Raw genomic sequence first — 23,892 nt, 5'->3', positions numbered from 1 at the left:
GATAGGTGGGGCCACGGCAGGAGAACGGGCCCGCTCTGGGACGCTGCCCTGCCATGAAAGGTGAGCGGGGGGCTTCTCTCTCCGTTCGGCTATCTCCAATGTATCCCTTCCTTGGGTACCACGGGCTTCTCCTTACCCTGCAAACCCTAGCGAGTGCCAGGGCAGCTGGCCAAAACAGGGTAGCTTTAACGCGCAAAACTCACGAGGGATTGTTTTCTCTAGGCCTGCCTTTGGTGGGGGTGATTAGTTCCCGGGGGACATCTCGCAGGGATCCAAAACCTGATGGAAGAAGGAGCCTGGGAGAGGGTGTGTGTGTGCCTGAGAGAGAGAGATCTACGCTTCCATTAGTGACAGTGTTGGAAAGCTCTGTAATTCCTGAGCCATGGCCTTGGATCTGTCCTCTTGTCTTTCATGCTCCATGATTTAGGATTGCCTGGAGGCAGGTGTGGCCCATAGAGGTTTGGCTCCAGATCTGGGTCTGAAATGTTCCCAACATTCCAGGAAGGTTTGGATCTGGGCTGGTTCGGTTCAGCCCATTATAGCGCTAACGAACAACTGTGAAGTTGGCTGCTGACGAACTCAGAGGTGCTGATTTTTGGGGAACGGTGGGGGGCAGGTACTCCAAGCCAAGTGTTATTGTCACAGGGAGCCACACGGTTGGGTGCCGAGGGATCCTGCTCTCTGGAAGTTTGGAGAAATCGAGCCAGACCCTGAACAAAGAGGCTGTTTGGATTGTGCTGAGTCTTGTGGTGTTTGTTTTGTGGTGTGTGTGGAGGGGGAGGGGAAAGGGGTTTACAAGCGTGTGGCTGTTTGGATTGCCTGCTGTAGACAGCCTAAGTGGATTTTGCATCTGCTGCCCTAGGTTGGGGAGCCTAAGGTGACAGACTGTCTCCTCCCTACATTATAGGGTCTCTGTGTGGCGAGTGAGGTACTGGGAGTAAAAACAGATGGACGTGACAGGCCAGATTCCTGCCTGGTACAACCTTCCCCCACAGAACTGGTGCAGTTACCCCTCAGATGGATTGGCCTAGGTGGCATTGGGTGGCAATGTATGTCACACGCCCAGATACAGCAGTAGTGGGCGCATTAAAAATTAAAGCTTTCGATCCCACCAATCATCAGTCCCTCTCCCTGTGCCACCCTCTCCAGGGTTGGGTGGACATGTCGCCATCCTGCTTGGTCAGAAGCATTCAGGTTAAGGGCTGGGCTGGTTATGGCAGAGTTTCCCCCTTTGATGAATGCTGCCGCACTCCTGTGTTTGCTCTCGGCTGTTTATGAGTTCATTGGAAGTCTGGGGGAGGATCATGTTGACGGCTGGAGGTTGCAAACCCAAGCTTGGCATTTGAAACCCTGCCAGGGCTTTTCTGCTGCTGCTTTTTCTTAAAAGGACCTTTCCCCTAAGCCACTGGGCGAGCCCGTTCCGATGGCCGCTTGTGACTGTCCCCTGACAGGCACCAAGCAGCTGCACTGGGCACACCTGTCCAGTGTCTAGGCCCTTTCTAAAGAGCCAGGATCTCCACTGACCCATGCGTGGGGGGCCGCGCTCCCGCATCCCCGTGCTGTAACTCGACCCAGCAGGAGCGCCCCCGCAGAGGAAGTACCCAGCCCCCGACCTCACGGAGGCTGAAACTGAACCCTGGCCCTGTGGGCTATTTCAGGCTGAGGTAATGGAGAGCATTGGTGTCGGGCCCCAGGAGTCCTGGCTCCCAGGCCCTGCCCTGAGCACACAGACAAGACGGCCATGGTTTAACGGCACTAAGGCCGGTGCTCTCGGAGCAGCCGCTCTGAGTGAATCCGATGGCGTCAGCGGCCGGCGAATGAAACCCTCTGCTCTTGGATGCTCTAGGAGTCGGGCTGAACCTTGACCGAGCTGCTCCCCACAGCCGCCCTCCGACCCTGCAGGTGAGGGTTACGCAGCCCGGGGCTCAGTACATGCAGCAGCAGTGAGCGGGCTTTCCGCTGCAGGTGGCTTGCGTCTCGAGAGGCTCCTCGCCGGGACTGGCTCTCATGTGGCGCTCTGAGGGCGAGGAGGAGGCAGCTCTAGGATTACAACCGGAGGCTGTGGCGGGGCGGGAGGGGGGCTGTTTGTACAAATGGAAGCACCTGTTCGTCCCTGCCCAGACTGCTACGAACAGAGCTGGCTGAATCCAGGGGGGAGGGGGTGTGTGCTCCCCCGTGCAAATGCAATTCCTGTGGGGCCAACCCAGGGCTGCCTCAGCTGGGCCACATGGGGCAGGGGCCGAACACAGCACGTGCCAGTGAGACAGAGCAGGTCCCTTGGTGTGAGCAGGGCCCAGGGCCCCGGCAGCTGCCAGGCTAACAGACGGGGATCAGCCACCCCCCAGGGATGAAGGGGTTGGCTGGCTGGGTTTAGGCCCAGAGTTAAGACCGTAAGAACGGCCATACTGGGTCAGACCAATAGTCCATCTAGCCCAGTATCCTGTCTTCCGACTGCCCAATGCCAGATGTTTCAGAGGGAATGACCAGAACAAGGCAAAATTTATCCAGTGATCAATCCCGTCGCCCAGACCCTGAGGCGTAGAGACACCCAGGGCATGGGCTTGCATCCCTGACGTCTTGGCTAGTAGCCATTGATGAACCCGTTCTCCATGAGGATCGGTCCCATTGTACATGCAGGCCGATCCGTTTCTCCATCGCCCCGCTGAGCGGAGGTGCCCTGGTGCGTGCTGTGATCTCAAACGCACTGGGCTTACCGTGAGAGGGAGACTTACAGAGTGTGAGGGCCTGACCAGGCATGGGGTAAGCCCCGCAGCCCGCACTGACCGCAGGCCCTGTGGGTAGGGTACAGATCCTGCCTGTTCCCTTAGGAAGAGCTCCCCCTCTATAGGAGGTAAAGGGCAGGGCACAGCCTACACGTATGGCTGGAAAGCACCTGACAGGGGGTGTGGTCCCGGGGGCAGGGCACAGAACTGGCGTTTGGGAGGCATGGGGTCTGTTCTCAACTTGGCATCTGACTTGCTGTGCTTCACAGATCCTCAAAGGTCTGTAGGTACTTCGCTCCCATTGATTTCCCACTGAGTTTGGAGTCTATATACCTCTGGGAGTCGGGGCCTTCACCTCTTTGCAACTCCGTTTCCCACCTGTCAAATCATGCTGACCTCCATGGTAGAGTGCTTTGAGATCCATGAAAAGAAAAGAAAAGAAAAGAAAAGAAGTACTCTCCTTCTGGTAATAGCTCACCTTACCTGATCACTCTCCTTACAGTGTGTATGGTCACACCCATTGTTTCATGTTCTCTGTGTATATAAATCTCCCCCCTGTATTTTCCACTGCATGCATCCAATGAAGTGAGCTGTAGCTCACAAAAGCTTATGCTGAAATAAATTTGTTAGTCTCTAAAGTGCCACAAGTCCTCCTTTTCTTTTTGTGGATACAGACTAATACGGCTGTTACTCTGAAACTTGAGATCCATGGGTGATCAATGCCCTGTCAAGTCTAGATGTTAATGTATATAGTTCCTAATGGGTCTTCCCAGTAGAGCTGCTGCCCAGTCCTGGTGCTGTTGTGTGGGATCCTTCGGCTACCTGCTGCTATTTATCTCAGGATCATTTATCCCCAGCAGATGCCATTATCCAGATCTCTCCCGCTGCATGTAAACCCTGGGATCAAACAGCACCTTTCACTCGCTAGCACCTCTCTTACCACAGAAATAGTGGATTGGGCCAAAAAGCTCCTGATGCCATCTCGCACCGAGTAACGTGGCACAGGTGGGTACCAGGCCAGCAGGCAGGCTGACGGCTGTATCCTGAAGATCAGGATGCAAAACCTGGTTAAAATTACTGGGCCAGATTCTGGTCTCACTGGCAGGGCGGTGAATCCAGAGTTACTCCAGATTTATGCCCGTGGGAGATGAGAATCCAGCCCAGGGTATCTTGCTGAGCCAAGGGAAATCCAGCTCCATAACAATGGTACGGAAATGAGTAGGTGGGGATGGAAGAGAATTACTCGAATTCCTAGTGAATTACTTGTCGTTCAGCTGGTGCAGAATTTGCCGACAGCGGATTCCCCTGCTCTTAGTGTCGATTTAAAAGTCTGAAGCGCTGGACCTGCCACCTCTTCCCTCGTACTGCCTGAGGCATCAGTCAAGATTTTCCTGATACTCACCTTGAATTCCCCTTTCCTTCATTTCATCCTGTTGCTTCCACTTTGTACTTGTACACGACCCTGGAGCATTCCCTGCCTCTAAATTGTCTGCGCCCTGAGATCCCGGGAGCGCCTCAGAGCATATCACCTCCTGCCTAGGGAGGGAACACCAGATCCACAATTTCTGCACCTAGAGGACTCAGGATAAGTCTGGTCTGATGAATAGCCCCAAACTTGTGCACACGGAGTTTTGCAGCTGACTAACGCAGGAGCAAGAGCTGGTACAAGTAACGTAGTGTAGATGTATGTTGCCTCACCACTGGAATGCAGCCACCTCTGGTGTGGGGAACAGCAGTTGTAGCATAGTGCATGGCAACGTTACGCAGCAGCCCAGGGCACTGAGAGCAGAAGGATATGGCCACTGGTTGAAACTGCCGGGAAGGAATTTAGGTAGGCCAGACGTCATTGCCTGAGTTGGAGTCAGGCCAGAGCATTGGTATTAACACCTCTGACCTTGAGATCTTTAGACTCTGTCTGCAATGCTGGGGACCAAGTAGCAGAACTGGTTCAGAGCTTGGTTACAACACATTTCCAGTTAAGCTGCTGAAAACTCTGATTGTATCGGGTAGCCTCGCAGTTCCAATCCTTGGATGTGTATACGGAAATCTCAGCTAGAAGTGGGGAGAGGGTATTACCTCTGTTTGGCACTGGTCCAGCCGCTGCTGGAATCCTGGGTCCAGCTCTGGCGGTCACAGTTCAGGGAAGATGAAGGTAAATTGGCGAGGGTTCAGAGAAGAGCCATGAGAATGATTAAAGGATTAGAAAACCTGCCTTCTAGTGATAGACTCAACCTGTTTGGCGTAACAAAGAGACGGTGAAAGAGTGACTTGATTGCAGTCTGTAGGTACCTACAAATATCTGATAATGGGCTCTGCAGTTGGGCAGACACGGTCTAACAAGATCCAGTGGCTGGAAGTTGAAACTAGCCAAATTCAGATTAGGTGCAAGGTTTGAATTTGTAAGAATGAGGGTAACTAACCATTGGCACAGCTGACAGAGGCTTGTGGCAGATTCTTCCATGCTGGCACATTTTTAAATAAAGACTGGATGTTTTCTCCTAAAAGATCTGTTGTGATTGAGGTAGGAATTAATTCAGGGTTGCGCTCTGGCCCGCGCTATGCAGGAGATCAGACTAGGTGATCACAGTGGTCCCTTCTGGCTTGGAAATTTGGATCTAAACCTGTTTAGAAACTGGGCACTGACGTACTGGCTGGAGCCCTGGTTTTGACTGAGACTCTGTCTGCAGCTGTGCCTCCGGAGCACGGTAGCGTAGCCACTTCCTACGCCACCGGAGGGGGGTTTTCCGTCAGTGCAGGTAATCAGCCTCCCTGAGCGGTGGTGGCTAGGCTGAAGGAAGAACTCTTCCGTTGACCGAGCCATGTCTGCACTGGAGGTTAGGTCAGCTTAACTCCGACGCTCGGAGCATGATTTTTTCACACCCCTAGGCGGCATTGCTAGGTCAGTCTCATTTTTACATGTAGACGAGGGCTAAGTACCAGCCACCCAGAAGTTACACTTCATATCTGGGGTGCGTGGCGTGGGCACAGATACCTTAGGGAACAGGTGACACCCCCTAGCACAGGTGATGTGGAAACAATGCGGCCCCAGGTCCCACACAAGGCTCAGAGGTGGGATTCCCTCCCGCTCCATCCCTTGGCTAAGATCTTCTGGGAGGGCTCAGATGTGCTGGTCTTGTGCCTTGTCTGTCTGCTGATCTCTGCGGATGAGTTAATGGAGGGGGGAAGGGGAGAGCTAAGCAGAGCGGAATTCTCCCCTCCCCTAGGGTCAGTTGGGAACTTTCTCTCCACGCCTGCTCCGCCCTGAGTTCTTAACACCAAATTCTCTCTTGAATATTTGATGCTGCTTTTAGCAGCTTGTGGCTCAGGCTGCGCCTTGGGGCTGGCTGGGTGGGGTGGGGGGTTGGGGGGGCAGAACTATCCTTAATTAAAGTGGGGAAACCCCAGAGAGAAACTTTTCCTTCCTAAACAGCTCTCCATGATACGCTCTCGTGATTCCGAGGGAGGTTGGCCTTGGTGGGGAAAGAGGGAGACCTTTTGACAGGCTCCAGCTATCCTCCCACCTTGTCATTCCTAGTTCCTGTAAAGGGAGCCCCGACTTTCCCCTGCGGGCGGGGTGGGTGGCAATGAAAGGGATTGATCTCCTGACCTGTCTGTCCTGTACTGATGCTGTGCGCTGGCCGCTCTTTCGTAATGGGGCAGGCACCTCCGTCGAGCTGGCGATGTGGCTCTCTTCTTGCACCAGAATGTGGGGCACCAGGTCTTTGGGTGGGAAGGGCTGAGAAGCAAAATGCTGGCTGCACAGCGGGTCTCCTGCCCTTTCTAGGGGTTTCAGAGATGTGTGTGCTTCCGGGAAAGCCTGGGGTGATAGAGAGGGCTGGGGAAGGCAACAGATCGGGGCTCTGTTAGACCACGGCGGGGGCCAGGGGAGATGAATGGCAGAGGCAAGGACACCTTGCAGAAAATGCTTTGCCACAGCCCCTCCTGTTTCTCTGCAGACCAGAGCCCCTCTATGGATGTGTTGCGTGCCTTGGGGGAGTGCAGGGCCTCTGCATGGCATCTCCTGAAAGGATCAGGGTGTCCTTTGCAGAGAAAACCCCTCCGGACAGCACCCTTCCCCTGCCCGGTGTTGGGAAGCCACGGCCATGCTGTGTAGTTAGGGGGTACAGCCACTCTCCAAGCAAGTTGGCGAGTGGCTGGCGGATCCCGGGATCTCCCGCAAGCCGTTAGGCAGGGATGCGTGCTGCCCACATTGCTGGCTAGTGCTAGGGCTGCCGAACTGGGATCTGAAGCATTTCCATCCCCAGCACTGGGATCTCCATAGAAATTATTAGTAAATGGACCTAGGTCCAACCCCACACAGAATGACACTCCAGGGCCCCAGGGCTGGAGCCTGCGACTCGGTTGAGGGTAGGGGCTCAGAGAAGCCTGAGGGTCCAGCTAAACATGGGGATAGATGTCATGAGACCGTGTGAGCCCCACCCACTGGCATGTGCCAGCCAGGACGTGTGCAAAACCCACAGTGTTACGCATCACAAGTGCTGTGCCGATGCGCCCTGTGTGCACACCCAAGACCACACTGATCCATGTGAACTCAGACCCATATAGACAGCAACAGACCCCCGTGTGCGTACGTGCACACACGTGTACACAGGCACCCGCGTGGACACGCAGACAAGAGCCCAGCCCTAGGCGCGCACGCTCCCAGCCCCTCCACACAGATGTGGTGTGCACTGCATGCCAGTGTGTGTCCTGCTGAGGAGTGAGTCGCCGTGTGCCTTGACATACAAAGAGCAGCTTGCATGAACGGGCAGCGCTTGGCTTCCAGGGAGGGCTTTGGCATCTCCTGTGCTTCACTGTGTCACTGGTGTGGGGGGATTCTCCTAATTGCAGGGGTGGAGGGTAAGGTCCCAGTTCAGAGGGGATTCCCTAGGGCCGTGCGTGCAGGAGGTCACCGCGCCCCGGGGAGCTGCATCAGCACTGCACTCAGTCGTGGCAGTTGGCCCTGGTGTAACCTGGCTCAGGTTGCTGGGACGAGGCCTCCGAGACATTGACCCGTGGAAATCGGTCTCTTCCAGCCCCCGGATTCTCACATTCCTCCCCTCCAAGCCCCAAGCCCTCTGTGGGACGAAAGCCGAGGCGTTAAACCCCCTCTGCTCTACTGCCCTTCTTCCCTCCCCCTCCAGGGGGAATCCCTTTCTGCCCAGCTCTTTGGAGAATTTGCTGCTTTGCCAGCGAGCTTGGAACAAGCCAAAGGCAACAAGGAATTTATTATGCGGCTGCGGAGATGAGCTGATCATCACATGCTGTATGTGTGTCCTGCAGCCTCCAGCTGGAGGGGTGAGCCCTGCTCTCTGTCTGTCTGTCCTGCAGCCTCCAGCTGGAGGGGTGAGCCCTGCTCTCTGTCTGTCTGTCCATCCTCTTGCCCCCTGCTGGAGGGGATGAGCCCTGCTCTGTGTGTGTCTGTCCTGCTGCCCCCTGCTGGAGGGGGATGATGTCTGCTCTGTGTGCCTCTTACCCCTCTCCCGGGGATGAGGGTGGGAAGGGTGGGCACAGGGAGGCTCAGCTTGCAGGGGCGGGGAAGGCCCAGTGCACCCAGCTCTGGGGCGTCCTTTATTTGTTCACAAACATTTCCTTCTCCGGTAATGAAGAATTACCGAGCGGGGTGATTAGGTAATTCAGGCCGCCAGTGAGCTCCTGTGAGGAAATGCGGAGGCCTGCTGCGCCAGGCATTCCAGGGTGTAATTACCCCAAGGGGGGTCGTCAAGGGGGAAGGGGCGGGATTGGTGCTTGAACTGGGCCCCAGCAGAAAATTCATTGAAGCTATTAGCTTGTAATTACAGAGCAGCGAGGCAGCAGGCCCGAGGTCTGGTGTCTGCGCAGAGCTTGGGATGAAAGGAAGGAGTAATTATGGAATCGGCAGGAGGCAGGCAGAGTGCTGATTAGTAATGCTTCTTGAACCATTTATTGGGCAGGGGGGTGTGGCGGGATACAGATGCCATACTTACTGGAGGAGAAGAGGCTTGCTTTCTATCGGCTGGTGCCCTGGGACAGCTGGTCCAGCTCCTGGTGTGTAGCAAGGCTCCGGGGGTGTGTGAATGAGGGAGTTACTGATTAATCCATCCAGGCTCCTTATCGCTGGGGTGCCTTGCAGGAAGGAGGGGTGTGGCAGCAGGAGCTGTAATGCTCACGGATCTCAAAGCACCCTGCCGAGGTGAGTCCGTGGCATTCGCCCCATTGGGCCTGAGAAGGCACGGAGACTGGGTTGAGTTAGCACCATGGCCAGGGAGTCCTGATCGGTGCCTCCCCCATCAGCTTGTGTGTGAGCGTGGCCTCGCCGGGGAGGGGCGCTGGGGCAAGTTGCCAGCCCTGGAGATGGGCAGCTTCATTAGAAACGCGACGGGACAGCCCGGCCAGCGGCTGTGTGCTCCCGAGAGAGGGGGCTTGGCTGCAGGCTGGCCCGGGCTTCTCTGCTGAGATGCGCTCAGGGGTGTCTGCCGTGGCATGGGACCCACCAAACATGTACCATGCAGGCCCGCGGGCGCCCCCGCCCCTCGTGATGGATGTTAGGAGTCTAAATGCTTCAGGCTTTGGTGACTGTCTGCCGGCGCTGCAGCCTGGCTCTGTGTGAAGCCACCCCATAGGCTGCGGTGATGAGCGATGGCTTTAGGGAAGGGACGGTACTGGGAGGGTTCGTGGGCCTAGAGCGCCAAAGAGCTGCTGCTTGACATGCTGCATGGTGGTTTAGAACAGACATTTCAGGGCTGCAGCCCCTCTGCCTCCTCCACCGCCCACTCCCTCTGGCTCAAGCAGGTGCAATAAAAGGCAGGAGTCCCCTTGCCTGGCACACGCTGCCCCCACAGCCCTCATCCGACAGCTCCCTTCCCGCTCAGGCAGGGTTTTATTCCCAGCTGTTAGGATAATGAATTTACATGAGCTGATCATGTAGACAAGACTCCAGTCAATGGCTGAGAGCGCAGAAGTTAATAAATGCCTGTATAATGAGGGCAGAGGCGAGGGGAGAGGCAGAGAGCTCGGGCTCGCTGGGTGTCTCTCGAGGCCGCCGGGGCCAAAGATTAATAAATGCTGAGTGACACTCCAGAACCGCCGCCCTCCCCTTCCATCTTCCCCAGGAATCGGGCTGCTCAAGTGCTTGGCTTTCTCCCTGCCTCTTTCCCGTCTCCCCGCAGCCGTGCAGCAGCTGTACCTGCGCTAGTTCTTGCCTTCTCAAGCATCCCTGTTAGATGCACACGTAGGCCCCCTGTGCAGGGCATGGTGCCGGGAGACCTGCTCGCGGTGCAGTTGTTTTCTCACTGCAGTAGGGCTCCGTCACATGGGGCAGTGAAGAGCTGCAGAGGACAGGGGGGTGGGTGGGGAGGAAAGGAGGCTGGAAAGGGTGTTTGTGTGGTTTTTACATTAGAAATTCGCCTCCTGTCCAGCTGGGGAGAGTCTGTGGTGACCTGGGCGGCCGTCGGTTTAGCACTGTGCCTGAGTGCTTGGCCCGAGACACACATCTTGCTCCAGTGGTCAGTGAGCACGCTGGAGAAAGGAAGTCTTGGCTAAAGATCGCTCCCTGTCCTCTCAGCCCACGACGTGCGGGCTGCTCACCAAGGGCAGCCCAGTTTGCCGTGCCGGAGATTTCTGAGGAGAGAAGCCTGGGTGAAGAACTAGCCCGCTGTCCGGCGCAGAGAAGGGCAGAATGGCACAAGCTCCAGGGTTTCCTTTACGGAGCCTGCTAGCGCCTTAGGTGATAGCCCAGGCCCAGCTGCAAAACGAAACCAGGCTTCAGGCAGGCGGTAGTGGAGACAGGCCCTTCCAGCTCAGACAGCCCGCCCGCGGGGGAGCCTGAGGTGCCATCTGGGGATTGCAACGAGTGGGGAAAGGCGCAGAGCCAGGCCTTGCCGAGACTGCGTGGGGAACATGCTAAGAGGCTGGGCCCGGCTCCCATTCCCACCCTGGGTCTGGAGCTGCCGGGTTCTCTGGGCTCCCTGGTCCCATCGGTTGGGCTGTATCCCCCAGAGCCTGGCGCCCGAGAGGCTTGATTAGATGGGGCCTTCCGCAGATGGAGACAGCTCAACCCCGGAGCTGGGCCAAGGGGTGAGGCAGTGCCAGGCAGCTGGGACAAAGTGCAGCCACCCACCCTTTGAGCCCTCACTGCCACCTGGCCCCCTTCGCGCCCAGCCCCTCTGCGGCAGAGCTCTGGCTGGGCCTCCAGTGGCCACAGCAGATGGGAGCCGGGCAAGGGGTCCCTGCTCTGTGTGGAAGATTCCCAGGTTGGAGAAGTCCCATGGAAGTTGCCAGGGCAGGGGGATGATGTGGGAGCTGTGGATTGAGGTGATTTTGGGGGAGCTCTCTCCTGCTTGGCCATCTCCATGCCCAGGAGAGGCAGACACACAGCTTCCCTGTGGGTGCCCCCGATGCAGGGACAGCGGCGTGGGGCAGAGAGCCCAGAGGAGGTTGTTGTGAGGCGACACGCACTGCCCTGATGTGGGCTTTCCGGTGCTCTCTGGCCTGTTCTGAGTGTAGGCTCTTGGAGCTCCTGGCCAGCCTCCCGTCAGGGGTGTCATTCTGACTGTCTAGTCTGATCCCTGCCCAGCCCCAGAAGGGCCAGAGAACTTCCCCCAGGGAGTCCTGCAACAAACCAGTTCTGTCAGGTGCCGCGGTAACACCCCACAGCCCCGTTTGAACCCAGAGCTCTGGCTGGAGCTACGGCCCGCGAGAGCAGCCAGCAGAGCAGGTCTGACTGCAGTGAAGAGCGTTCGTGGGCGGCTCTGATGGATCATCCCTTGGGTGCCAGGCAGCAGAATCTATGCCCTGGCCCTGCCCTTTCCTTGGCAAACGGGGCCTGGCACAAGCTGGCAAGAGCCTGCCTGGCTCTGAGCTCACCCAGTTACCCCGGCTGTCTTCCCCTTGCAGATCGTCCTGGTGCCCTGTTGCTGGCAGGTGAGCCAAGCCCTGCCCCAAGTGCTAAGGCAGGGGGTGCGGGAGGCGGGTCACAAAGCAAATGGCGGTGCGGGGGGAGGCGCTGGGTCACAAAGCAAATCAGAGCATCACTCCCTGAGACTCATGCAGCGGCAAGTGGGCCGGAGGAAGGTCAGCATGGGCCACGTGGGCCCCAGTGTCCTCAGGTGACACTGCAGCGCAGGGGTGGCCTCACGGGCTAGGAATGTTCTCCTGGCCGGAAGGGAGGGCAGGTGATGGTGGCATGTCCTGGCTGCAGGGGTTGCATGGCTCCGCCCTGTCTCTGGGACCTGGGGTGTCTGGTGGCTGCTCTGCAGCAGGGGAGGGTTGTGCCACGTGGCTGGAGATGGTGCCTTGGGCAGGCGAGGGCGGCCGTGGGCTGGGGATGAGGGCCCAGCCCCCCACTGGTGCAGGTGACGGGGACACAGGAAGGAGAAGCAGTCGCAGGTGCTGATGAGTTGCTGGTTGGTGTGACCGGCGCGCCCGTTCCTGGCGATGCACTGCTAGTGCCGAGGTGCAGAGGGACCCAGCGTGGGGTGTGGGGCAGTGCTCAGTGAAAGGGGTGGTTTGGTGTTGCTGGTGCAGGGCTGGGAAGGGCCCAGTGGGGCGGGACTTCAGAAAAATGCCCCTGCCTGTCAGTGTTCCCGTCCTCTCTGCAATGGTCACAGGCCCCTCACCCCCATAACCCTGGATTCCCACCTGGCTTGGGGTGCGGGGGCAGTAAGTGTGAGGGGATGTTTGTTCTGCCACAAAACAATTCTTAGACCATGTGAAGCCTTATCGGCAATTTCTGCCCAGACCTGGGATGGTACAGGGGCTGTGGGTTGGGATTGAGGGGCATTGGCAGAGCTCTGTGGGTACTGGGGGAGCCCAGGGCTGGACTAGCAGGGGCTGCAGGTCGGGACTGAGGGGCATTGGCAGAACTGCCTGGCAGCCGTGGCCCTCCCTCTTTCCTGTGCTGTATTTGAGTCCATTCATTCTCAGCCGAGCGAGAAGCCCGAAGCAGGATGATGGGGGCAGGCGGTGGACTCCCAGCTCGCAGGGTGTCAGTGCAGGGGGACAGCCAGCCAGCCACCTGGAGCGACCTCTCCCCGTGTGCTGCTCCCGAGCGAGCGGCAGCTGCGAGGCCCCGGCTGAGGGCCCCCAGCCCCTGCGTCTGGCTGAGCAATCGGCGGTACAGCTCGGGCTAATTTTTGCTCAGCCCTCCCAGACTCAGGGGTGAGCGCAGCGGCTCAGCCCGCTCCTGGCTGCTTTCTCCCTGTCTCTCCCTCTTCTGCCTTTAGCAACAGAGCGGAGGACACGGAGGGGTCAAACGCCTGGATCAGTGCTGCTTCAGACGCGCTCAATAGGGCCTGCTGCTGGGCGCCGCGCTGACAAAACACCACTGTTATCTAAAAGCGGCCCTGGATATTACAGATCAGCTGGGGCCATGTGACTTCGCGGCAGCTGTTCGCCCGAGAGTGTCAGCCTGTTTTCTGTGGGGAACAGTGTCTGTGAGCTGCTGCTTTGTTCGATAAGCTCCAAGCGCTCGCTGGGAAGAATGGGGTTTCCCTGAGCGCCGCTCTCTTTTATAATCCTTCGCGGGCTGCAGAAATTAAACCCAAAGCCCCCGTGCCCTGCAACCCCCAGCTGACGGAAGCCGGGAGTCACCTGCCAGCCTGCGCTCTGTAAGCTCTTTGATTCTCTACTTTCTCCTTTGCAGGGAAGGGGCCCGGCTGACCTGGGGGCCGGGCGTTTGATTCATTGTTCTGGGCCTGCCTCTTTCATGGGGGCTGTGTTTTGGAGGCGGGGATGGGAGAAGGGGCCATGCTTTGTGCACCCGGCGCCGTGCAACTCCACAGGCCAGGGGCGGTTGGGCTCGTCGGGCGGGAGGGTTTCAAAGACTTTCTCGCCTTCAGCTGAAATCCTCAGTCTATTTCTCTCCTCCTCCCCCCTTTCTCGCGGAGCCGAAGGGGGAAGCCCAGTTGCTTGCTCAGTGTCCGATCTCATGAGTCCCGGTGGGATGGCGAAATCAGAGCTTAGATTCACTATTTTTGTTGTCTCTGATTCCCTTCCCTCCCGTTGGATTTCGGGAAAAGGACTGAAAGTCCAACAGCTCCTGTTCTAGCAGATCAGGCCTTCTTCTGAGATGTCCGTGTCTGGGATCTGGCCTCTGTCGTCCGCCCGCCGCTGCCTTTCCTGTTGCTTTCTTCGGCACCTGGCTGGCATCAGTTTCTGCCTCTTCCCCCTTCCCCTCGCAAGGCTGCCCGCGACATCCCCCAGATGGGCTCGTTCATAAGGCAGTCTCCTCCTGGGGATCTGCAGCGTAAGGGAAGGGTCAGGCACTCGTAACGCACTGGGTCAGCTGGGCTTGTATCGGTATTGAAGTGGCAGGCGGGCTCCTTTTGGAGCTGGGATGCTGTTGACGTATGAAGTCTTTGATACAGTTCTGTGTGAGTGGAAAGGATGGTCCAGTGGCTGGAGCACTCAAGCGGGATTGGGGTGGGGTCTGGGTTCAATTCCTGGCCCCACCACAGGTTCCTTGGCTGAGTCACTTTCCCTAGGTTCCCAGGGAAGTTAGAAACCTCACGAGCTCTGGGCCTCGGGCCCGTCATCTCTGTCAGATGGGGGCATTGTGCCCCTCTGGAGAGGTGTGTTGGGAGGGTAACTCAAGTGGGAGATGCTCAGATGCTGGAGTGGGAGCGCCGTGTAGCACCCAGAGAGACTGGGGAGGCAGATGGCCTGGGTGGATGGTGAGCTTTGGTGGTTGTACTTGGTTGCCCCCTTCGGCTGATCCAAGTTTGGGGGTGCAAGCGGGGGCATCTGCAGCCGAGGCCAGGAGAGAGAGGAGGCTCCCAGCCCTGCTGGGCAACCGCCGGGCGTGGGCCTGGGCAGCTCCCTTAAGAGAGACACCCGTTCCCCCACTACCGCCCAGGGCTAGCCTTGCTGGGCATTGGGCAGCTGTGACTGGTGACCAGGGAGCTGGGAGACTTGGCTTCAATTTTGTGGGCAACTTTAGGGCAGTCGTGTCCCCTTCCCTGTCCCTTGTCTCCCCCTCAGTAAATGGGGGTGCTGCCTTTACAGAGCGCTTTGAGATCTGCGGCTGGCAAGCCCTGCATGGGTGCCAGGGGTGGGTGGCTGCCCGGGGGCCGGTGTCATGCTTGGCTGCCGTGCCAGGCTGCCGACTGCTGTCGTCTGCCCCCGGCCTCTGTCCCTGCGTGCGGTAGCGACTCTCGCTTGACTCGAGCGCCTGCTCTCCCGGTGATCTGGATTGTTCTTTTCGTTGTTTCAGGCATGAGCCATGAGCCAAAGTCACCTTCACTAGGAATGCTCTCCACCGCGACCCGGACCACGGCCACCGTCAGCCCCCTGACCCCTTCTCCTCTCAATGGCTCCCTTGTGCCCAATGGCAGCCCGGCGGCCAACAGCTCCTTGTCAGTCCAGTCAGCGCCTTCCTCCAGCTTCGCTGCTGCCCTGCGCAAACTGGCCAAACAGGCAGAGGAACCCAGAGGTAAGAAAGGAGCTGGGAGAGGGGTCCTTGAAATGACACCTGGGGCATAGGTGCCGACTCCGTGGGTGCTCCGGGGCTGGAGCACCCACAGGGAAAAATTGGTGGGTGCTCTGCACCCACCGGCAGTTCCCCTGCCCCAGCTCACCTCCGCCGCCTCCCCTGCGCACGCCACCGCATCCTGCTTCTCCCCCGTCCCTCCCAGCGCTTGCGCCGTGAAACAGCTGGGAGGGGGGAGGAGGAGGAGGAACATGGCGCACTCGGGGAAGAGGCAGGGCTGGGGGGGGATTTGGGGAGGGGTCCAATAGGGGCAGGGAGGGGGCGGAGTCAGGGCGGGGCCAGGGGCGGGGGGGTGCGAGCACCCACCAGCACCAACAAAAGTTGGCACTTGTGGCCTGGGGCGGGGGTGTGCCTGAGACAGACCCCTCGCCCAGCCCTGCTCAGAACAAACCTGCGATACTTGCCTGAGGCCGGAGCTGACCCCAGGTACTCGCAGCAGCTCACCCAAGGAACCCCAGGCTTCAGGACGAAGCCGAGTGATTGACGATGGGGGTCAGGCCGGGATTTCCCTCTCCAGGTCTATGCACAGCACCCGCTTTGGGAGGACGTCAGACATGGTGTGCTGTGATGGTGTTACTCTGCTCTTCTCGAGCACCTTTCAGCCCCGATCGCAAAGCGCTTTACAAACCTGAATCAAGACTCCCAGTGCCCCCCAGTGAGGCTCGGATATACAGGGATCATGTCACCCTGTGCTGAAATGCAGCCTTCTCTGGGGTGGAATGTAACAGCTCTGTATGTAAGGGTCACTTACCCGGTACTGAAATGCAGCCACCTCTGGGGCGGAACACAGCTGATGTTGCACAAGGATTCCCTCACCCCCATGCAGTCACCTCTAGGATGAAATACAGCAGTTTTCTATACGGGGGTTGCCCACCCAGTGCTGAGATGCAGCTGCTACAGGGGTGGGGGTTGGCAACCGTTTGTCCAGGGATCACCTACCCAGTGCTGAGATGCAGCCGCCTCGGGGCCGGGTTGCGGCAGCTGTTTAACAGTGGGCAGCTGTGCTCTGTGCAGTAGTTTGGGACAAGGAGGGAAGAAGCGTTTGTCTCACTGAAGCTGCAGGGGGATACTGGGTGGTCAGAACGTTACTTGCCGGGGCTAACAGCCCCGCTGCTGTGATCTCTCAGGGGCTCAGGGCCGTGGTTTCGTGCGAGCCAGGTCTGGATGGTCTGCTTGGCAGTGCCTGTGCAGACCAGTGGGGTGACAGCCTGGGAGTGGGAGCCCAGCAGGCTGCAGGAGCCAGGGCTGCAGGTGCTCAGGATCAGGCCCTGCGTCTGAGTGCAGCGTCTGTCTGTGTCTTTGGGACAGGGAGCCCTGTGCTCCCTCAGGACTACGGCAGGGCAAGGGCACGATGCTCTGGGCACAGGAGGCCGGTGCAAAGGGATCCACAGATCCTGCAAGGCCAGCAATACAGTTGTAGAGAAAGGAGTTACTGCCCATCACCCTAGCCTCTGGACGCGTCCCCATTATTCAAAGCCAGTCCAAGGCCCGCTCTGACACCCTGTTACCTGCCCCCCCCCCTTAAAGCCCCTTCCCAATATTAACCCAGATCCAGCGGGAGGCCAGGACAGCTGCAGAGCCCAGCTCTGTGCCCTGGGGGTCTGTGCCCTTGGGCTCTGGCTGGTTGCGCTCTGATCCCAGCTGTGAGGACAAGGTGCAGGGAGAGCTGTGGCTGCCGTTACTGATCGCTCGCCACACACAGATGATTCTGCTCTGCGGGAAGCTCAGCTCTGAAAGCAGCATCTGCTGTATAGAGCAGCCAGCGTAAACCAGAGCCCTCCCCTCCTGCTGTCCCCAGCCCCGCTGCCCACCCCCTCTCTTCTGGCTGGGCCTCCATGTGGCTTTCCGTCGCCAGGGCGCAGTGCCCAGCACCTGTGGGGTGGAACGGGGGCCTCCGGCAAGCCGTGCGGCACTCCATGGCACGGATGGACATGCGCTGCGGAGCCTCCGTCCTGCCAGCTCCCTGCACCGAGCCCACAGCTGGGTTTGAAGGCTGTGGGCTGCAGCCGGGCCAGGAAGCTGTTCAAGGGCTGCGGGAGGTTGTGCCCCATCCCCTCCCCCATCAGGGCCTCTGAGGCCGCCTTGCCTTGCCGACCCTGGAGGCTTGGCTGGAAGAGCTTTGCCCCCCTGGAAATGCAGCTTATATTGGCCAGAGCTTAACCCACCTGCCTGAGCGGAATAAGCTAGACGGGCAAATGGGCTTTTGTGCCAGGCTCCCCGCTCTGCCCGGGGGCGCTGCCTGCACAGCTCTGTCGGGCTGGGGGTGGCAGCTTTTCCGCACTCCTCCCCAACAGCGACGCCGGACCAACCTTGCCATGTCGGCCAAGCCCCAGCCGCCGCCCTGTCCCTCTGCCTCCGTCCCTTCCTGGGCCCTGGTGCTGGCCTCTCGCGCCAGCCCAGCCCGCGGCAGCTGATGCTGGGTCCTGTTTGCTTGTCTCCGTGCCAGCCTGTTTCTCCCGCAGCCGAAGCGCTCCATAAATCCGGCCAGCCCTAAACCTGTCACATCAACTGTCTGGCAGGCGCCTCTCGCTCGGCAGGGCGGGGGAGCTGGCAGTGGGTGTTTTTTCCCCCCTGACCTCATTGAATTGTCGCGGAAGGAGCTGCCCAGGCGCCATCAGGGGGCAGTGCTGAGCCTCACGGTGGTGGGGCTAAGCCGGCGCTCGCTGCCTGGGGTTGGTAGGACAGGCTCCCATGGCCCTCGGAGCTGTTCCCTCGCTGTGACACGCGGGGTTCGGAGGGGGTGTGCTGGGGGGCAGCACGACCTGTGTCACTGAGCTCTGGGCAAGGGCTGGGGCTCACCCCGCACCCCCGCTGGGCAGCCATCCCCTGGCTGGCTGGTACAGAGCTGGCCCCTGCTGTTAGCTCTTCCCGTGCAAGGTGCAGGTGCCCAGGGATGTGCCTTCCTCCCACAAGTTCCGTACAGCACCGACGGGCCTTAGATTTGGGTCAGAAGCTGCTTCTGGCTTCCCTGCTGGGGTCCAGCCATCGGTGCAGTCCATTCCTGAGGGTGCCCAGCTGCGGGTTTCAGAACAGGTCAGATTGGCCAGCAAGTGTTTGGATCCAGGGGGTTGGGCCTGGCCTGTCTGGGGTTCCCAGTAAGCAGCAGCGTGGATCCAGAGGTGGGGACCCAGGAGACACCCTTGTAACATTCACAAGGGTGGATTATGGGGAAGTACCCTACGCCTCTGCTGTCCCCTCCAGCCCTCTTCCGAGAAGCACTCCTCCTCCCCTGCCCTTCTCCCCAAGGAGTGGCTCCTACTCTGCCCAAACTGCCATACAGCCTGCTCCCTCTGCTGCGTTTGCCCGGGGCCTGGCTAGAGTGCAGGCCCATCAACTCCAAGACCACATCCCTGTCTGCCAAGTGCCTGGCCTGGGATCAGCACTGATCCACAAGTGCCCTGTGCCCAGAAGGCAGCCACGAGGGCAGGACAGGGAGCTAGCCACGAGGGTCTTCTCCTCCCGCTCTGGCTAGTGAGGAGCGGATCTGCGGCAGGAGCAGAGCCGTTTCCATCTCACCCTCCTTCTTAAATCCTCAGTGGGTGTTTTTCTCTTGCGGGTGATGGGTAGAATTAGCACGAAGCATCCATCAGTCCCCTGCACAGAATCAACCCGGGATCCACTCCCCAAGGGGCTGCATCTCTTCCCCTGTCTCTTTGGGCCGGGCCTCCATAGCCCAGATGTTGCATGCGCGGAGCAGACTTGCCCACTGCTAACTCCCGACCCCGATCCTGCTCCTTGTATCCCTCTGGCTAATTCTCAGCTCAGGGAGCAGCTGGCGGCAACACGCACAAAACTCAGGCGCAGATGCTCAGGGTTGTGGGACTCTGAGGAACAGCTTTGAAAAAGTGTCGATCTCCATAGGGTGGAGCCACAGGCCAAACTCACCAAGAGCTCCCCAATTTGCTGATGCATTTTCTTGTCTCCCCCTCCAGCAAGGTGCATCTGTAGATACAGGTCCCCGCTTTGCACATGCAAATGCTGGGGGGTGCATGGGCCCAGTACTGCCTTGATCTGCACCTGTGGCCAGTCTGTGTGAGAGAGGCCTGGGGTGCGGGTGCACCTGAGAGCCGTGCTCATGCTGTGATCAGCAGATGGTGGGTACGGGATCACATGGGGATCGCGCTGCCCCTTGCAGGTGTAGGGAGTTTATATTGTTTGTAGGGCCTGGGGCAAGTCCCAAAGGGGAGCAGTTCACATAGCTGGGGTTGGGGTGATGGGGCCAGGTCCCTCCCTATGGGACAGGGTCAGAATCCTGGGAATAAAGCTCAGTGATGTCTTGTGTGTCCCAGGTCCAGGTGGCACTAAACCCCAGGCCCGTCTGGGGTGCCTGTCAATGGCCCCCAGGCACAAATCTAGGGCTGGCTTCCCCATGCATTCCATGTCCTGAGCGGCTTGGAACTCAGGCCAGGGACGGTGAGCGTGCGGGGGAAAGCCACCTGTCAGGCTGCATCCCCTGCACGGGAGGCCAAACGCCCTGAGTGATGTGCTCGGGGTGGCCTGGCCATGGGTGGCTGCTTCCCAGGGAGCTGGAGAGGCCGGGCTTATTGGTGGGCTTAGCCGTGGCCTAGAGTCGGGGCTGGCAGGCGAAGGACCCTGCAGAGACAGGTAGTGGCATTTTGCAGTACCCTGGGCAGTGCGGAATAGGGGCACCTCCTGCTGACCCACACACTGACTGATGCTGCTGCTGTGCCCACTGACAGACCTCTCAGCCCTTTAGCGAGAGCCCTTAGCGGGCCCCCTGCCAGGCCGTTGACTGTCCCCTCCCTGTGCCGCCCCCCAGCTGCTCTCTCTTCTCTGCGGTGCCCAGCCCCGGGCCCGCGGACAGAGCTCTGCCTGGGTGGTGGGACTTCAGCCAGCTCGTGGGTCTGTGCCGTCGCCCATCCCTCGGGGGGGACTGTGGCCTGGGAAATGTGCCGCAACCCATTGGAGCAGCCTTGCCGGCGCCCGTGAAGGGGGATGGTCGGTCTCCTGATGCTGCTGGAGCCGGCTGCCCAGGGAGGCTGGAGGGCCGGAGCGGCCAGGCCGAGCCGGGGAAGAGGGAGGTGCTGGGGCAGAAGGTGAGAGTCTCTCCAAGGAGCTGAGGCAGCCACAGGGAGGGGGCAGAGCGGAGGGGGTAGCAGTAGGGGGCAGGATGGAAGCCAATGGAGGGTTGTGGGGGAGGTGTCGGAGGCGCAGCAGGGGCAGCGTTGGCAGGAGGTGGGCATGGGGGGAGCCTCAGACCCCACAGCTGCTAGATCAGTCCGTGCCGGCACAGATCTGAGTGCACAGTCGCCCGCACTGGGCACGGGATGGCAGCGAGCACGTGGGCAGGGTCAGGGGAGATCCAGCCACCCCGTACCCGCTTGTGGGCTCTCTTGCAGTCACAGCAACTGGGGGCAGGGGTGGGAGGAGCCTGGTGCACACACACGCATGCTCTCACCGTCACTGCAGGCCGGTTACATGGCCCCTGTTTTCCCCGTCTCATTCTGATAACCCGGAGCCACTGGTTTGATTCTCTCTGGCCGCTCCGGTTCTTTGTGGTGCTAACTGATCCTTGGCATGGAGTGGCAGCCCGTATTGCCCAGACGCCTGCTGACTGATCTGCAGAGCCGACCCGGCACTGCGCTCTTGGCCCTGGGTTTTCTAACCACCTTCGAAGCCGTGGTCTGCGGCCCAGTCTCACTCCTCTCCGTCTCTGACCCCCGCCCCCCCCCCCCCCCGGAGACCTCCCTCGTGTTTTTCGCCAGACGACGGCCTGCTCTCCCCACTGCTTCCCGGGCTAATGTCTTTCCTTGGCATGGTGTCTGGAGGGGGCAGTTTAAACTCCATCCGTTCAGATGGAGTGATCCACATGCCATCTCGTTTGCTGTGCCCCGAGAGAACGCGGGACGAGAACGCGGAGGGGAGGTGCCGGCCTTCCCCCACCTCGGCTGCTGAGCTGCCATGCTTCAGTGAAGCTTTACTTTGCCTAAGGCTCCTCCGTGCATTCGCTCACCAGCCAAACTGCGCTGCTCATAATGAAGCCAGCGACTGCTGGGTGCCGGCCTGGAGAAATGCACATCTGAATGGATTTCTCTTTCATGGGCTATTTAACGGGAGCCCGGCTAAAGGTGATGCGTGAGCGCCAGTGGGAGGAAGCGCAGGTAGGAATTAGAGGAAGAGTGGAGGTGTTGCGGGGTAGCAGGGAGTGGCAGAGCTTCCCAGCCCCATGCTCCGGATTCTCGTTCATGTAACTCAGTGCCAGGTTTGGAACCACAGTCTGGGGAAGCAAAGACCTTTAGCTGCCTGCAGTGTGGGTGCCCCCACTCCTTGCCTTGCCAGCAGGGATCTGCAGCATTCCCCTGGAGGGCTCAGCCTCCATGCTGGCCTCTCTGCTGGGGCTGCAATGGGGCATGTGGTGCGGTTTCCTTTCCTTTCACACCTGCCCTCCAGCATGCCCAGCTTGTGTCACGCAGGCTAGAGCCCCAGGCCAGGACGTGCGATTCCGGGAGGGGGCATCCTGGAGGTGCCCAGCGGAATCCTGTTCCGGATCCCCCAAGGCAGAGCTCCGGGTGCTGAACACAGCCGAGCCATTCCTGGGCAGTCACTCTGTCATTCCAGTGAGGTCATTATTTTTGCAGGCACTTGCTGTGCCCGGGGTTTCATTGAGGCTGGCTGTGCGTCATCCTGCTGTGTGTGTCTAGGCAGGCATAGCCACGCCAGGGCTTGGAATTCCCTCTTTGGGCAGGAGCCCTAGAGACGAGGGTGCAGGAAGGACTGTTCGTGGGCACGTGTTCCTTACATCACATGTTTGGGGGGGAGGGGGGTCACTATAGGATGCCACCCGGGACAGCTTTTCTTGGATATTCCCAAAGCGCGTGAGCCTGGCCTGCATCTTGCTAGGTCATTTGGCCGTGCAGTGCTGGGCTGGTACAGTGCTAATGTCCCAGCGTGCAGGGCCCAGCACGGACAAGGTAGCACCTCGACACGTCTCGCCCTCATGCCCCCAGCAATGGCACCCGCAGAGGCTGTTGCCGCCCTGTGGCACCACTCTGGGAAGTGTCGATTTCATGACAAGCACCTGGAAATCTGACCCGTGTTTCCATTCAACGCCCCTAATCTGTGAAGCTGCTGTGGCCGTGGAGCTCAGAGGATTTAAAGAACCTCATCATTCAAACCCACGTGACTGAAAAGGGAGACCTGGCAACAAGCAAAATATGACCCTCTCGCTAAAGGGCAGCCTGTGTGGGGCGTGTTAAAGAGCGATCACACCCTTGCCCACACAGAGCAGGGCTCGTCTCATCCAGCAGGACAGACGGACACATGCACTCAGTGTACACAAGCTGGGTCCTTTCCTCCGTCAGATTCTCTTTCTCCTGCTCCGGGCCATTTTTCGCCCTCTTCTCTCACTGGGATTTCCTTTTCTCTGCCATTTTCTTATCATCTCTTCCAAGCGAGGTGGGAGCCTCGGGATCTTCAAACTTCTCAGCCCAGGGGGTTGGAAGTGGTTTCAAACAGGTTGCCCCCTGCCAGTGGGAATCTCCCCACAGCGCTAATGGACGGGGCTAGCGGGACAGAGCTGTAGCTTGAGGTCTTTTTTTGCTGATGGCCTCAGCTGCCCCCCACCCTCTCTGAATGGGCTCCCACCCTTTGCCACGCAGCCAGCTTTGCTCGTAGACGCAGCATCCGCAGCGCCAGCCAGCAGGGGTCAGCCTTATGGAGTGTCTCTGAGCTACAGAGAGCCTTGCCCCGGGGAAGCCAGCTTGGGAGTGCTGGAGGTCCCTGGCCTGCCTCCCTTTCTCTGCCTGCTCATCTGGGATGAGCGTAGCCAGGTTATGAAGCTGGAGCATCAATGCTATTAGCATAGCGCTGGTCGCTGCCCTTCCATTTGCGCCAGACGCCTCTGGGCCACATGCTCCCAGGCCCAGCCCAGATCTGGAGAGGAGACAGCCATGGGCAAAGCCCAAGGGCTGGCCCGTGGCACTGCAAGGAAATCCTGGCTCCTGGGGGAGCATGTTTGGGGCTCCTCTACCTTGGCCATGACCCTTTAAAGAGCAACGAGCCAGCACTCAGCCGCACGTGGATGGCGTGTGTCAATCGCCAGGCCCCCTCCTTCGGTGGCACAGCATCTCCTTGCTGCCCGTGTGTGTGTGTGGGGGGGGGGGTTCAGTAATTGCGCATAATTTGCTGCTGCCAGCAGAATTTCTCATGGGGAAGGGAGTGAAAAATGCAGACAAGCTTCAATCTGGCTGCTCGGGGCTGTGTCTTGCGACAGGGAGGGGAGGGAGCTGGGGGCTGCTGGTGACAGGGGAGATCTCTGTGCCCGGCCAGTCGTCTCTGCTTGATGCACCGTTACATTTTCCACTGGCCGGCCAGTGCCAAGAGGCAAATCTCCTGAGGGACAGTCCCGCGAACACAAAGTGAGAGGGGGCCCGGAGTGGGGTGGCAGGATTACATCAAGTGGCTGATTGGCCTCTGAAATGTGGGGGATCACCATGGCAGAGGACTGATTAATAATTACAGTGAAAATTGCCCAGCCTTCTGGAAGAGAACGTGAATCACGCGTGGATCCTTCCTAGCATAATGGGAGCTGGTCAGCTCCCCCAACATCCCCCTACCTGCGCACAAAGCGGAGAATCAATTTGTAAAATGCCATAGATTCCACCACCCCATCTTCCTCCTCTGTCTTGTTCTCCTCAGCCACGTCTCGCTGCTTAGCCATCAAAAGCAACATTAGTGGGTGCT

The 23,892-nt window shown here is 59.1% G+C and overlaps 1 protein-coding gene across 4 annotated transcripts in view; it reads left to right on the top strand.

Annotated features, from left to right (window-relative positions):
* The window catches only part of GSE1 (Gse1 coiled-coil protein), a 355,660-nt gene that overhangs the window by 285,979 nt on the left and 45,789 nt on the right, over positions 1-23,892 (top strand). For 3 of the 4 annotated variants that reach the window (XM_073308111.1, XM_073308112.1, XM_073308114.1), the window contains one exon: positions 14,914-15,132. The exons of the other annotated variant lie outside the window; for it this stretch is intronic. In XM_073308111.1, the coding sequence (XP_073164212.1) occupies positions 14,914-15,132 (219 nt within the window). The remainder of the gene's footprint in view (positions 1-14,913; positions 15,133-23,892) is intronic. 4 annotated transcript variants of the gene reach the window in all.

This window comes from Lepidochelys kempii, chromosome 12, assembly GCF_965140265.1.
Source record: "Lepidochelys kempii isolate rLepKem1 chromosome 12, rLepKem1.hap2, whole genome shotgun sequence".
Classification (NCBI taxonomy): Eukaryota; Metazoa; Chordata; order Testudines; family Cheloniidae; genus Lepidochelys; species Lepidochelys kempii.
This window is presented reverse-complemented; position numbering and strand designations above follow the sequence as displayed.